We start from the raw sequence: 12668 nt of genomic DNA on the forward strand, positions 1-12668 counted from the left end.
GGAATGACAAGCCGCATCCACCGATTGGATCAGACCACATACAACAAGATAGCTGCTGGGGAAATTATCCACCGCCCAGCAAACGCACTGAAGGAGATGATTGAAAACTCGCTGGATGCAGGGGCCACGGCGGTGAAGGTGACGCTGAAGGATGGAGGCATGAAGATGCTTCAGATCGAAGACAATGGCAGCGGAATCCATCCCGATGACTTCGAGCTGGTGTGCGAGCGGTTTGCCACAAGCAAGATCGCGCGTTTTGAGGACCTTGCGGGGCTCCAGACCTTTGGATTTCGAGGTGAAGCGCTGGCGTCAATTTCGTATGTGGCGAAGCTGACAATCTCGTCGCTGGCAAAGGGCGAGCGAGTGTGCTACCGCGCGTCGTATGTGGACGGGAAGATTGCAGGCAACCCAGCAAGGCCACGACCATGCCCTGGGGTGCAGGGGACGACGATACAAGTGGAGGATCTGTTCTACAACTTTGTGTCTCGTCGACGCTCGCTGGGGACAGCCGCCGAAGAGCTAGCGCGGTGCACAGAGGTTGTGTCGCATTATGCCATCCACTATCCGTCGGTGTCATTCACACTGAGGAAGCAAGGCGAGGCGATTCCGATTGTGGCCACACAAGCACGACACGTGCAGGCTCCGCTTCAGCATGCAGAGCCGAGCGAGCAAAACGAACAGAGCGATCAGAAGGAGCAGAAGGAGCAGAACGAGCAGAGGGAGAGGCAGCAGAAGTCCGATCTGAGCATCTTCCCCATCCGGTCTGTGTATGGAATGGGTGTTGCGCGGGAGCTGGTGGCGGTGCATGGGGGGCTGGATGTGCCTGTGCGGGTGTGCATCGACGGGTATGTGTCGCAGCCGTCGTATCGCGGGCGCCGGCCGCTGTTTGTGTTTTTTGTGAACCACCGGCTGGTGGAGTGTGTGCCGCTGAAGAAGGCGCTGGACGAGCTGTACCGGCACGTGTTTCTGGTGCCGAAGAACAGCCACCCGTTTGTATATCTTTCGCTGCTGTTCTGCGAGGCAGGGGCAGTCGACCACAACGTGCACCCGGCAAAGAGCGAGGTGCGGTTTCTGGGAGAGGCAGAGGTGGTGCAGGAGACGCGGCGTGCGGTGTCTGTGGCGCTGCGGCAGACGGAGAAGGGGAAGACGTTCTTTGGGCGGGTGAAGGCGGATGGTGCTGAAAGAGAGGGCGCAGCCGAGGCAGAGAACGAGTCAGAGGCAAGGCGCGGTGAAGGAGGAGACGAGGAACTGAATGGGAGAAGGAGCGAAAGCAAAGACAGTTTTGTGGAAAGACGGAGGGAGGCAGAAGTCAGAGAGACACAATACACTTTGGATTCGTCTTGGCGGATGCAGAAGGAAGGTGAAGGAAAAGGAGAAGAAGAAGGTGGAAGAGAGGAAATGGGAGCGGAAGAAGGAAAAATCGAGTTTTTATCGCAAAATGCAGGGAAAAGAAGGCTGACGCTTCCATCTTCAGGATCATATGCAGTGTCGTCTTCTTCGTTTGCTCCGAAAACTCCGCCTGCTTCGCCCACATCTCCTGCTCCACCGACTTTGTCGCCTTCGATGCTTTCTCCTGCTTCGCACAGAACGCATCTTCTGCCTTCAGCCACATCAACGCCAACAGCCATCCATTCGACACAGCTGACAGAAACGGCGACTCCGCAGATTGGCTCGCCACACAGCAGATCGCTCTCGCCATCGTCTGCTTATTCGCCCTATCGTCCCTTCACGTCTCCAGCAACAGCTTCTCGTTCTTCTTCCACACAAAAGCTGGCGCCTTCGATGACAGTGCGGGAAGATCCATCGCAGCATCACATGTCGCTCACCTCGTTCTTCCCTCCGCTGGCAACACACACCCCGCCGCTGCCTTCATCTGCAGCTGGGCCAGTTCTGTCTCCGCCTCGTCAGTCTGCAAAGAGCGAAGAAGACTCTCAGCGAGAGAGAAAAGCATTTGGAAGTGCACAACCAGGAAGGTCTCCTTCAGCACCAACAGCAGCAGAATCATACACAGCAGGTGTGACTGAATGTGCGTCAGGAGATGCTGAGTCTGCAATAGCCACATCTTCATATGGCCACATGTCTGCACTCGAGGCAGACGCGTTTCTTTTGGCCTCGCATACATTTGGCGGGTCTTCAGACGCCTCTTTGGGCGAAGAAGGCAGTTCGTCGCTATCTCTTCTGTGGTGCCTGCGGCGCGGAGTGTTTGTGGGGTTTGTGGACTGTGTGTTTGGGCTGATGCAGAGCGGAACAGGGCTGTATCTTGTGAACCTGCGTGTGCTGGGGCAGGAGATGCTGTTCCAGTCGCTCATTCAGAATCCGCTGGTGTGGATGGAGGAGCGAAAGCGGAGAGAGCAAGGCAAAATGGCAGATGGAGGAGAAGGCACTTTGGAGAAGGAGAAAATAGACGAGAAAGAAAGAGAGCGCTCGAACAGCGGCGGGTTTCGCCTGTCTCTGCTGCAGCTGTCACCCGCGGTGGATGTGAAGGCTGTTCTGGAAATGGGATTTGAGGTGCTGGAGACAAGCGCTGCTGGGCGGATGCTGCTGCAGATGGACGAAGAGGAAGACAAGGGCGATGCAAGCACAAATGAAAGCGAAAAGAAAGAAGAAGAGAAGAACGAAGAGGCTGCAGAAGGAGAATTGCCTGGCTCTGAAGGCAGACGGAAGGAAGAGGGGAAAGGCAGAATGATGGAAGAGGAAGAAGTGAGGATGATCTGCGAGGCAGCAGCGGATTTGCTGTGGAAGCACCGGAGGTTTCTGGAGCGGTGCTTTGGGATGAGGATAAGAAGACAGAGCGCAACTGCTGACAGAAGAACGAAGAAAGAAATGGACAGAGCAGACAAAGGCGAAGAATGCTCGTCCAGTTGCGAGACTTCTTTGCATTCCTCTTCGTCGACCCAATCACGCTCGAATCGGATTCTTCTGCACACACTTCCTCAGATGGCTCCTCGGTTTGTGCCAGACCTGTCTCTGCTCCCTCTTATTCTGCTTCGTCTTGCCACAGAAATTGATTGGGATGCGGTTGACATACTCGGCACAGACAGAAGCGAACACTCGAAGAAGGTCAAATGCAAAGGGGAGGGAGGCAGCTGTGAAGGCTACGAGAAGGAGATGGAGGAACATGGAAATGATAAACCGAAAGAAAACAAAGACGAAATTGAAGAAGAAGAAGATGATGACGAAGAAGAAGAAGAAGAAAAGGAGAAGAGAATTTCAAATGAGATAAATTCGAACGAACAAACGAATGGTAAAGATAAGAAGGAGGAGGATTATGGAGAAAAGGTGGAATTGCTTGGGACAGTTGTGCAGACGATCGCGGGCCATCTTTCAGGGCTGTTCTTCATTCCGTGCGACACACAGGCAGCACAAGCTGCAATCCAAACAGCTGCGCTGACTGAAGTGAAAGATGAAGCGATGAATGGGAATAAGAACAGAGGCGCTGAAGAAGTGCGCGAGTCGCGGGTTCCGCCACACTGGTTCCGTCGGCAGATGTCTGAGTCATTTGTGCCATATCTCTTTCGACATCTTATTCCTCCAACGCGTTTTGAGACAGACGGCACAGTTGTGAAACTAGCTGATCTGAACACTTTCTACAAGGTGTTTGAAAGGTGCTGAAAAGCTGAATGCGAATCCTTTTATTGCAACTCCAAATACATATTTCTGTTCCAATTTTTGATTCGGTTGTTGATCTCGAAGGCTCATGATATCGTCAGTCTCACAGAAATACTATGCAATTGGTTTATATTATATGAAGGGTTATTCTGTTGAGCAGGTTAATTCGATGGATCCTGGATGCTATTCAACAGACATTCGTGCCTTATCTTATTTATATTTTTATTTTGCGATGCGATGGTTGTATATGCAACAATTTGGAAAAGTGAACCACTTTCGATGCATATTCTGCGAATGAAACATCAATTTCTTGGTGATTTATTGAGGATGAGCAAAGAAGGATAAATGCTCCAAAAGAGATGCGATTTGAAACAATTTCTGGATGTTATTTTGAAAAGCATTTGAATTGAATAGATGAACAATATTGAAGCACAATTTATATGAAAGCATGCCAAATTAAATGAATGAAAAAAGAAATTTGTTGCGGTGTCATGAGACTTTCAAGAGGTTTATTTTTGATTTCTTTTGAATAATAAATTATTTCTATCTTTATTCACTTTGTCGGTTTTGAATTTTTATTCTCGCCCTTCCAGGAGGTGCGGTGTAACAACAAATAAAATACACAAAAATTAATCAGAAACGAAACAAGCAAACTCAAACACGTAGGTAATCTCAAAATCAAATGACCAACAGAAACCAAGGAAAATGAAATAATAAGAATGAAACAATCATTGAATAACCAAATGAAAGGCTTCAAATCACTTGACGAAAATCTGCTCAATTGGTTTCTTGTGAAAGCAGCACGAGCAATGATCACTGCCCAAAGAACAAATCAGTTCCACTGAGTGTCCGTGATGAGCGAGGCACAGACAATTTTTGTGTCTTCAGTGCAATCGATTGCATCTGACACAGTCACCATCGTGGCACCAGATGGGAAGTGTTGGAAAAACTCGCGCTTCATCCCAAACAGCGACGGGCGGTCGTCTTTGTTCTGCGCCACTGCCGATCTCACCAGGCGGCTGTATGTTGTCCCTTCAATTTCAGACAGATCTGGTCTCTCTCCATTCACAATCTTCTGCCCTGCCACATCTGCCTCGTACTCCCCAAACGGAACATCCAGCGTCAGACACTCCCACAGCATCATCCCAATCGAAAACGCAACTGCCTTCTTTTTTGCTCCCATCTTCTTGTTGACCATCAGCTCTGGTGCTTTCCATCTCAAAAACTCTTTTCTGTTGTTTTCATCATCCTCAAACGCAGATGAGGGCGGAGGCGAGTCTGTGAACCTCTCGCTCAGAACAGAGGCATTCGAGGAAGAAGAAACAATGGTCATTGAAGACAAGGAAGATGAATCTGAACTATCATCAGAAGAACAGTCTGAGTGCATTGCAATGCAAATAACCACGTGTCCTGAGAAAAGAACAATGTGAGGACTCAGATTGGAAAGTGAAGAAAGAGGGTTTTCCATCTCATCAAAGGAGTGAAGTGCAAGATTGGCCACACAGAACAGGATCTGAGCAGCCGTCAACTCCCTCTCTTGCAAAGTGCCAATTGCCATTTCTTTCTTCTCATTTCTTCCATGCAGAAGCATGAACAGCGAATCCCTCAAGTCCACAATCAACTTCTCATGTGGTGATGAACATGCCATTGCATCCACCAGATTCGACATCGATGAAGTGGTTGGGCACAAATCCTCCCCTCGAACAAATGTGGAATCTGAATCAGTTGAGCATGTCGAAGATATTGATGGTGATGGAGTCTGTTTTCTAATTTCCTCTTCCTCCTTTTCATCCACTTTCTCCAGTATCCATTGAGGAATCTTGTCTGAATCTCTTCCCAATATATATTCTGTTGATCCACTCTCAGACAGAAGATGCTCTGATGACTCTGAATGTTCCATGTTCGAATCATACACCCTCTTCTTTATCCTTTCTTCATTCTTCGTCTCTGCCTCCCTCTCAGCTCTCCTCCACTGTGCCTCAGGTGACATCTCCATCGTCACCATCTCAATCAGCTTCGGATCCTTTTTCACTGTGTCATTCACAATCTCTCTCAGATCTTCTGCTTCATTCTTTGCCTTCCTCCATCGAACAATAAATATTATCGACACAATTAATAGCACTACAACAATCACAATGCAAACAATCAACAACCAATAAGATTTCCTTTCTTTCCCTCCTTCAACAATCCTTTCATCTCCATTCACCTTGGGCTCACTTCTGTTCTTCACAATGAAAGAATCAGTCGAAGATTGGTTATTTCCATCTCCAAACAGAATGCTCACTCTCACCTCTGCATCATCTCCTGCCTCACTTATCATCTCCTTTGCAACCCTCCCTTCGACTTCTGTCTCTGAAGCATATCCACTCTCATCAAACTCATATTTCTCAATCTGCTTTTCTTCTCCCATCTGTTTCACAATCATGAATGACAAGTCGCATGGCAGCAGCTCCTTCCCTTTGAACACAATCTCTACTTCTCCCACTTCCTTTGTTTCAACACTCTCCAGCACTGGAATGAAGAATGGAGATGTCCTTTCAGATGCAATCCCTTCCAATGAACATCCTCTCTCCAATATCCACAACGAGGGATTTGGCAAAACGCCATCTCCACCTTTCAAACTCACAACATTCAATTTTGAAGAGCCTTCACACATTATGTTCCTTCTCGCAGATCAGTAATTCGGAATGGACGGATTGTTGTTTTCAAACTTTCCATCCAATATCTTCACTAATCCACCTGTCACAGAAAGCCCTCCTTTCTTCGAGTTGCAGATTGTTGTGTCTTTCATTGTCACATTGCTTGATGCAACACCCACAACTGATCCATTCCAATGACACAATTGATCATGCTCCTTCATCTCCACTTCATCTTCATAATAATTGTCTTGACTGTGATTGCCATCCTCTTCTTCTTCTTCCTTTTCCTCCTTTTCATCTCCATCGAACTCACAAGAAATAACAGACACATCTGAACTGCTTGAAATCGACAACTGGCATCCTCTTTCTGTTGGAAGTTCACACAAAGAAAATGAACAGTTAATAAAATTCACGCGTGTCTTGTGACTCTCAATTCTCACAACACTGTTGTTGTTGGTGTTCTCATTTGATGAAATATTCTCAAATGTTGCAGCAGATATTCTGAGTCTTCCGATATCTTCAGTATTTCTTCCATTTTCATTCACATCCAGCTCTTCCTTGTTCATTGAGATCAAGCATCCATTGTTCAATGAGATGTTGGTACAGTTCATTTTTTCAATCGAGACAATTGCGCTCAATCCAATTGCCACAACATCGGCAGTCGATGTGAGAGATTGCAAAGTTGTTTGTGACAGCACAATTTCTGACTCATCAGAAAATATCAGCAAGGGCTTTGCAAAAGACATCCAGCTGAATGATGTTTCGCTCATCCTCAGAACTCCTCCCCAAACAGCTATCACATGTGAATGCAGCTCCAATGAAGCTTTTGCAGATGAGAATATGCACTGAGATATTTCTAACACACCATTCGATTCAGCGAATACATCCAAGTGTATGGCCTCAAATGAAGAGGCAAATGATATCAAGCAGTTGCGAACTGTGCAATCACCTTCAAACAGAACCACACTCTGGGCATCTCCTGTGTGTGGAATGGTTGTACTCAGCTGGATTGTTGCCTGCTGCTTTGTTGAAGGCAGGATGGACAGGCCATGCACAGTTGTTTCTGAGAGGAAAGTGGATGAAGTGTTGATGAAAATGGTGTTGAGCAGTCCTTGCTGAATGTGGCGAACAGCAGATGAGATGCTCTGGCAGGGGTTTGTTGGCAACCCACACTGACGAGTGTCTGCCGAATCGAGGCACACAAAGATCTGTGGTGCATAGAAGAAGGTGATCAAGGGGATCAAGTCCACATCCTGCTCATCAGCATCACTCGCACAGATGGACTGGTCTGATTGGAGCGATTCCTGGGAGAAGTCGAGGGCAAAGAGTGTTTCGTTGATCTGCCGCTCGATCGACTGGCAGCTGACGAATATATCCTTCCCCACAAGTGCATCATTCATTGTGAATCGGATTTCTGATGTTTTCAGCGGGAGAAAAGATGGTTCATCAGGAGCTGGTGATGGAGATGAGGGATCAGCACAATCAAACATCATTCCTCCTCCTCTCCCAGTGACTGTTGAACATCTGCAGATTGTGAATGAGCATTGCTTCACCTCCACCGATGACTCTCCACTCTTCACACACATCATCAATGCCCCTCCCCTTTCACTCGTCTCGCTCACACACCGGCTGAATGTGCACTTCTCAACAACACTCTCCACAGTATCGAACACTCCGAGGCAAAGAATGATTGCACTGTTACCAGAGCATGTGTTGTTAGCAAATGAGGATGACTGAATTTGGAGGGAGCAACAAGGCTTGTCTGACACTTCGTTGTGAGCAGATGAATGCTGAGACAGATGAGATGGTGCTCTTTCGAATGATATAAGAGAGTTCGAAGTTGTCGAAACATTCGAGACTGTCATGTTGGAAAAGATGATTGACTGAGTGGGAAGTGAAACAAGGAGAAATGGACGAGTGGATGAAAAAGAGGACAATGTGCAATTGTCAATCAGCAGGCTTCCCTCTGAAACACTCAACAAAGTGAATGAGACAGGCTCACTTGCACTTTGAGGGGTGAAAGAGCACTGCTTCATTTCGAGAAGCGATGAGGAAGTTGAGGATCTGATGAATGTTCTGTGATGGGCAAATGCTGTTGGGATGTGGAAGGAGAGAACCTCAAATGAAAGATGAATGGTCGCATGGATCATCCATCCTTCATTTCCAATCTGATCATCACCCACAGCTATCCCTGACTCATTGCCTTTCCCAATAATTGTCAGCGAGACTTGTTCTGATTCGATAGAAGATGAAAGTGAAAGGGATGAAGCGAGCGTGGAAATGTGGGATAGTGAGATGGACAATTCATCTTCTTCATCAGAAGAACTTCCAGGGAGTGGGGTGAATTTGAGGGAGATGAGATGAGAGATAGACCTGCATGGAGCAACAGCATATCCACATCCACTGAAGTCTCCTCCTTCCTCTCCATCGACAAACCCACTCCCACTGAAGTTGCTCCACAGATACACAGCAAGCGGAATCACAAACCCAACCCCTGTGCTGCCTCTCTCCCACCCACACAGTTCGTCTAGCGATGACTTTTCCTTCTCACTCATCTCCCAACAGAAATGCGCTGAATCTACAACCTCATCCAGAGCACTCCCATTCACAAACACATTCTTCCCTTTCCAGGCATAGCACATCACAAACCTCATATCCCCAAAAGCAAACTGAGTTGCCTCATCCTCCAATGACAGAAATATTCCTCCTCCCAAGCCATCCTCTTCTCCTTCTTCTCTCTTTCCTGCACAGCACCCTTCAAACATCGATGATCCATTCACAACCATTTCATCACTGCCTCTCAGACACACATGTGTCCCTCCTCCTTTTGCTCTATTTCCCTTTTCCCAACATCCATTCAATGTGCAGTTGTCAATTATCAGTTGCTTCTTTTCTAGCTCATGGGCATTTGACTCATCCTCAACACAAACACAAACACAAGATCCATCCCCATTCTCTTTTGTGACTCCCTCAAAAACACACTCAACACAATTCACAACAAAACTGCTCCCTTTCCCTTCAATCAACGAATGAGAAGAAAACACCATTTCTCCTTTTGTCTCAAACATTTCTATCTTCAACTCCCCTCCAACCACACTCACAAAGCAGAATCCAATCACACTCCCTGACTCAGATGATGAATTCATTGATGAACAGGTCGAAAGAGTGAGAGAAGAAGTGGAAGCTGGGAGTGTGATGAAAGAGTGAGCATCTGAGAGAGAAAAAGGAAGAGAGAAGCAGATGTTGTATATTGAGCACTCGGTGGAGATACTCACCAGCCATTGATTGGAGAGCTCTGCTGGCGCATGCACATCAACAACAATTCCCCTTTCCTCACATGAGATGTTCCAAACGAGTCCATCCATCATCATCTCCTCATCCAGTTCATATCCCTCTTTAACAACAATCTGCCTTTGTGATGAGCCAAATCTGAGATGAGCAGCATGCATTATCGTCAGGCATGGAAAATTACTGAATCCACAAAAATTCGAATCAAAAACCCAGTTTCCTTCAGTTCCTCCAACATGCGCTGGTGGTTGGAATGACTCCAAAAACACATTCAAAGGAAACAGTCCCATCTCACTCAGACTTCTATCAAATCCCATCAACTCTTCATATCCAAACTCATTCAGAGAAACACAAATCTTCTCCAAATTGATTGTCTCGCCATTCATGTTGCTCCCATTCACAAAGATATCTCTCCCTCCCTCTCTTGCCTCACAATCCACAAAACTCATTGACGAAATCACAAAGTCCGCTGCCCCATCCCCCAGCCAGAGATACAAACCTCCTCCACACTTGCTGCATGAACATGAGTCGAGTGTGGTTGGAAACAAGGAAGATCCCATTCTGAAGACACTGGTTGATGATGTCATGTCAATTCTGATCCCTCCTCCACTCCCACTCCTGCACTCACAGTTCTCAATTGTTGTATTCCACAGACAAAATGACTCTCCCTCACTGATTGTCTTTGAAAACACTGCTCCATCCCCTTCTGTTTTGATCACATGTGAAAAGTTGGAATTTGCAATAAAACATTCATCATTGTTTGGAAGAGAAGAAGATGAAGAAGATACAAATAATGAAGCAGAAGAGGTTTCTTGAAAGAAACTGGCCTTGGACAATATGTTCTCGACAATGCAATCAGTCATTAGAAAGTTGGCAAAATTCACTTCAAACAAACTGTTCAAATATTCTTTTGAAGGAAGGCCTTCCTGATTCATCGGAGTGCCGATTTCCAGCTCTTGAAGAAATATTTGAGAATTGGATGAGCTCAGTCGGAACAGTCTTGAACTTTCATGTGAGTCAAACACAATCCTCACAAAAGACAATTTGCATATCCCATCATCAACACTCAGAAACACTTGATCTTCTCCAACCTGGACTGGATTCAATTTAGTCAGATCCTTTCCTCTCCCCTGAATAGAAATTCTCTTCCCAAATACAATATATCCATTTGATTCAATCATTTCATAAGTTCCCTCGATCAGCATGATTCTGCATCTGCTCCTTGTTAATTCATTTTCAAGTGTGAATTTCAATGAGCTGCAACCATCCTCAACCGTCAACCCACACAGCGCATCATTGTTTCCTCCATCTGGAATGACATATCTCACAAGAAATCCATTTGAAAGCCACTCATTTTTTGTGCCTTGTGAGGAGCTCACACATCGACTTTCTCCACTTGTCAGCGAATAACATTCCACAAAAGGATTTTCTTTTATCTTTTCATCAGTATCATAAAAATACGCATCAGATGCCTGTGAGGCAGAATTGTTGAAAAAGAAACAATAGAAACAAAATTTAGCATTCAATTCGAGAGAATTGACATATATATAGATACCTCCTCCATGTGAAGTGTTCGCAGAACAATTTTGAAAGGCACATTCGCTCATAATGAAGAATGATTGAATATGCCTTTCAACACAAAGGCCACCTCCATAGTGACTTTCTGCCGTTTCATTTGCACAAGTGACATTGAACAAAAGGATTGGCAATCCATTTTCTAGAGTGTTTGAATTGCATTCCGTTGATAAGGAAGTGCCACTGTGACCCAAATATATTGCGCCTCCATACCATGATGAATATCCATTTTTTGCGATAGTGTGAGCAATGTCATAGCACTGAGATTTATCAATAAAGATTGCTCCTCCATAAGAGCCCACATTTTCGTTATTTCTTTTTCCAATGCAATGATCAAAGGTGCAGTTTCCTATTTTTGTGCTCACAGAATCAAAAACGCAAATTCCTCCTCCCCATCTGCTGCAAGAACAATCCTATATTCAAGAAAAAAATGAAGAAAAAAAATTCCTGAAAATTTTCACGTGAGAATCACAAAATAAACCAAACCCTAAATATACAGCTCTGAATAGTCAGCATTGATGAAGGACCATTGAAAAAGATGGCTCCTCCACAAGTGTGAAATCCATCATCTGTTGCTGAATAATCAGTGACATGCTGATTGGCAAATTCTGTGTATTCAAAGCTCCAATCTTCATTCAGTTTCACTCTTGAACTTGAATTCATTGTTCTGGCACAATGCATCACACTTGCGTTGAATACATGTAATGACAGATTGCTGTCTCCAATTCCTCCATAAAACACATTTTCAACGCCACAAAACTCACACACAGAAATCATGAAGGCCGCGCTTCCTTTTTGAAGAGATGAGATTTCTGAACAAAATGGATCCTTCTTTTGAGTGGAAGAAATGTTTGAGAAGATACATTTGGTCATGGATAAAGAAGACGAAGGTGAGGACTCAATTATCGGAGCCTTTGCAAACACAAAATCAGATAATGTCGAAGATGACAACATGATTGCTTCAAAAATTTTCACAATCCTTCTCTTGCTGCCTGAATGCTCAGAAACCACTAATTGTGGTATTTGACCGATTTGACTTTTTGTGTTCAATGATATGTTGTTGAAGAGTGCTCTTCCATGGGCAATTCTGAACATGCCATTTTCTTTCTCATCGTTGCACAATATCACACATCCATGAACTGCAATGCTTGAGAAAGTGCCATCAACAATATTGGAATTTCCTCTGATTTGAAACAGCAACTGTGAGAATGTTATCGAAGAATTCACAAATGCAAATGACGTTTTCAAATAGGTACTTTCAAAAGCCGTTCGAAAATAATTGAAGGCATATCGATCTTTGCTATGGTTAACTTGTTCAATGTCTTGCTTAACGTCATCTGATGAATATTCAAATTTTTCTCAAAATCCAACAAAGGGAGATTGAAATTGTCTATCATTGAAACAATAATCTTCAATTGAATAAGTGGTTTTCAAAGAACTCAATGAAATTATCAAATAGATTGTAAGCCACATGGAGTTCTCTTTAAAATATGGGTGCTTTTTCAGATTTTCAAATATTTTGGGATGTTTCACACCAAAAATTGATATTTCACAAGA

General features: G+C 45.1%; 2 protein-coding genes across 2 annotated transcripts; one reads left to right on the forward strand and one right to left on the reverse strand.

Annotated features, from left to right (window-relative positions):
- Positions 1 to 3: 3 nt before the first annotated feature.
- Positions 4 to 3612, forward strand: MONOS_9139 (DNA mismatch repair protein Mlh1; the record flags this gene model as incomplete). The annotated part of the gene is made up of 1 exon (XM_067879606.1): positions 4 to 3612. One exon carries the CDS (start codon positions 4 to 6, stop codon positions 3610 to 3612), a length of 3609 nt encoding a protein of 1202 aa, XP_067724133.1.
- An 829-nt stretch (positions 3613 to 4441) lies between these two features.
- On the reverse strand, positions 4442 to 12065 carry MONOS_9140 (uncharacterized protein; the record flags this gene model as incomplete). The annotated part of the gene is made up of 3 exons (XM_067879608.1): positions 4442 to 6272; positions 6321 to 11524; positions 11598 to 12065. The coding sequence occupies 3 exons, from the start codon at positions 12063 to 12065 to the stop codon at positions 4442 to 4444; spliced, it is 7503 nt and encodes a 2500-aa protein (XP_067724134.1).
- Positions 12066 to 12668: the final 603 nt, after the last annotated feature.

The sequence above is a fragment of the Monocercomonoides exilis genome (assembly GCF_001643675.1).
Source record: "Monocercomonoides exilis strain PA203 chromosome Unknown scaffold34-1095894, whole genome shotgun sequence".
Lineage (NCBI taxonomy): Eukaryota > Preaxostyla > Oxymonadida > Polymastigidae > Monocercomonoides > Monocercomonoides exilis.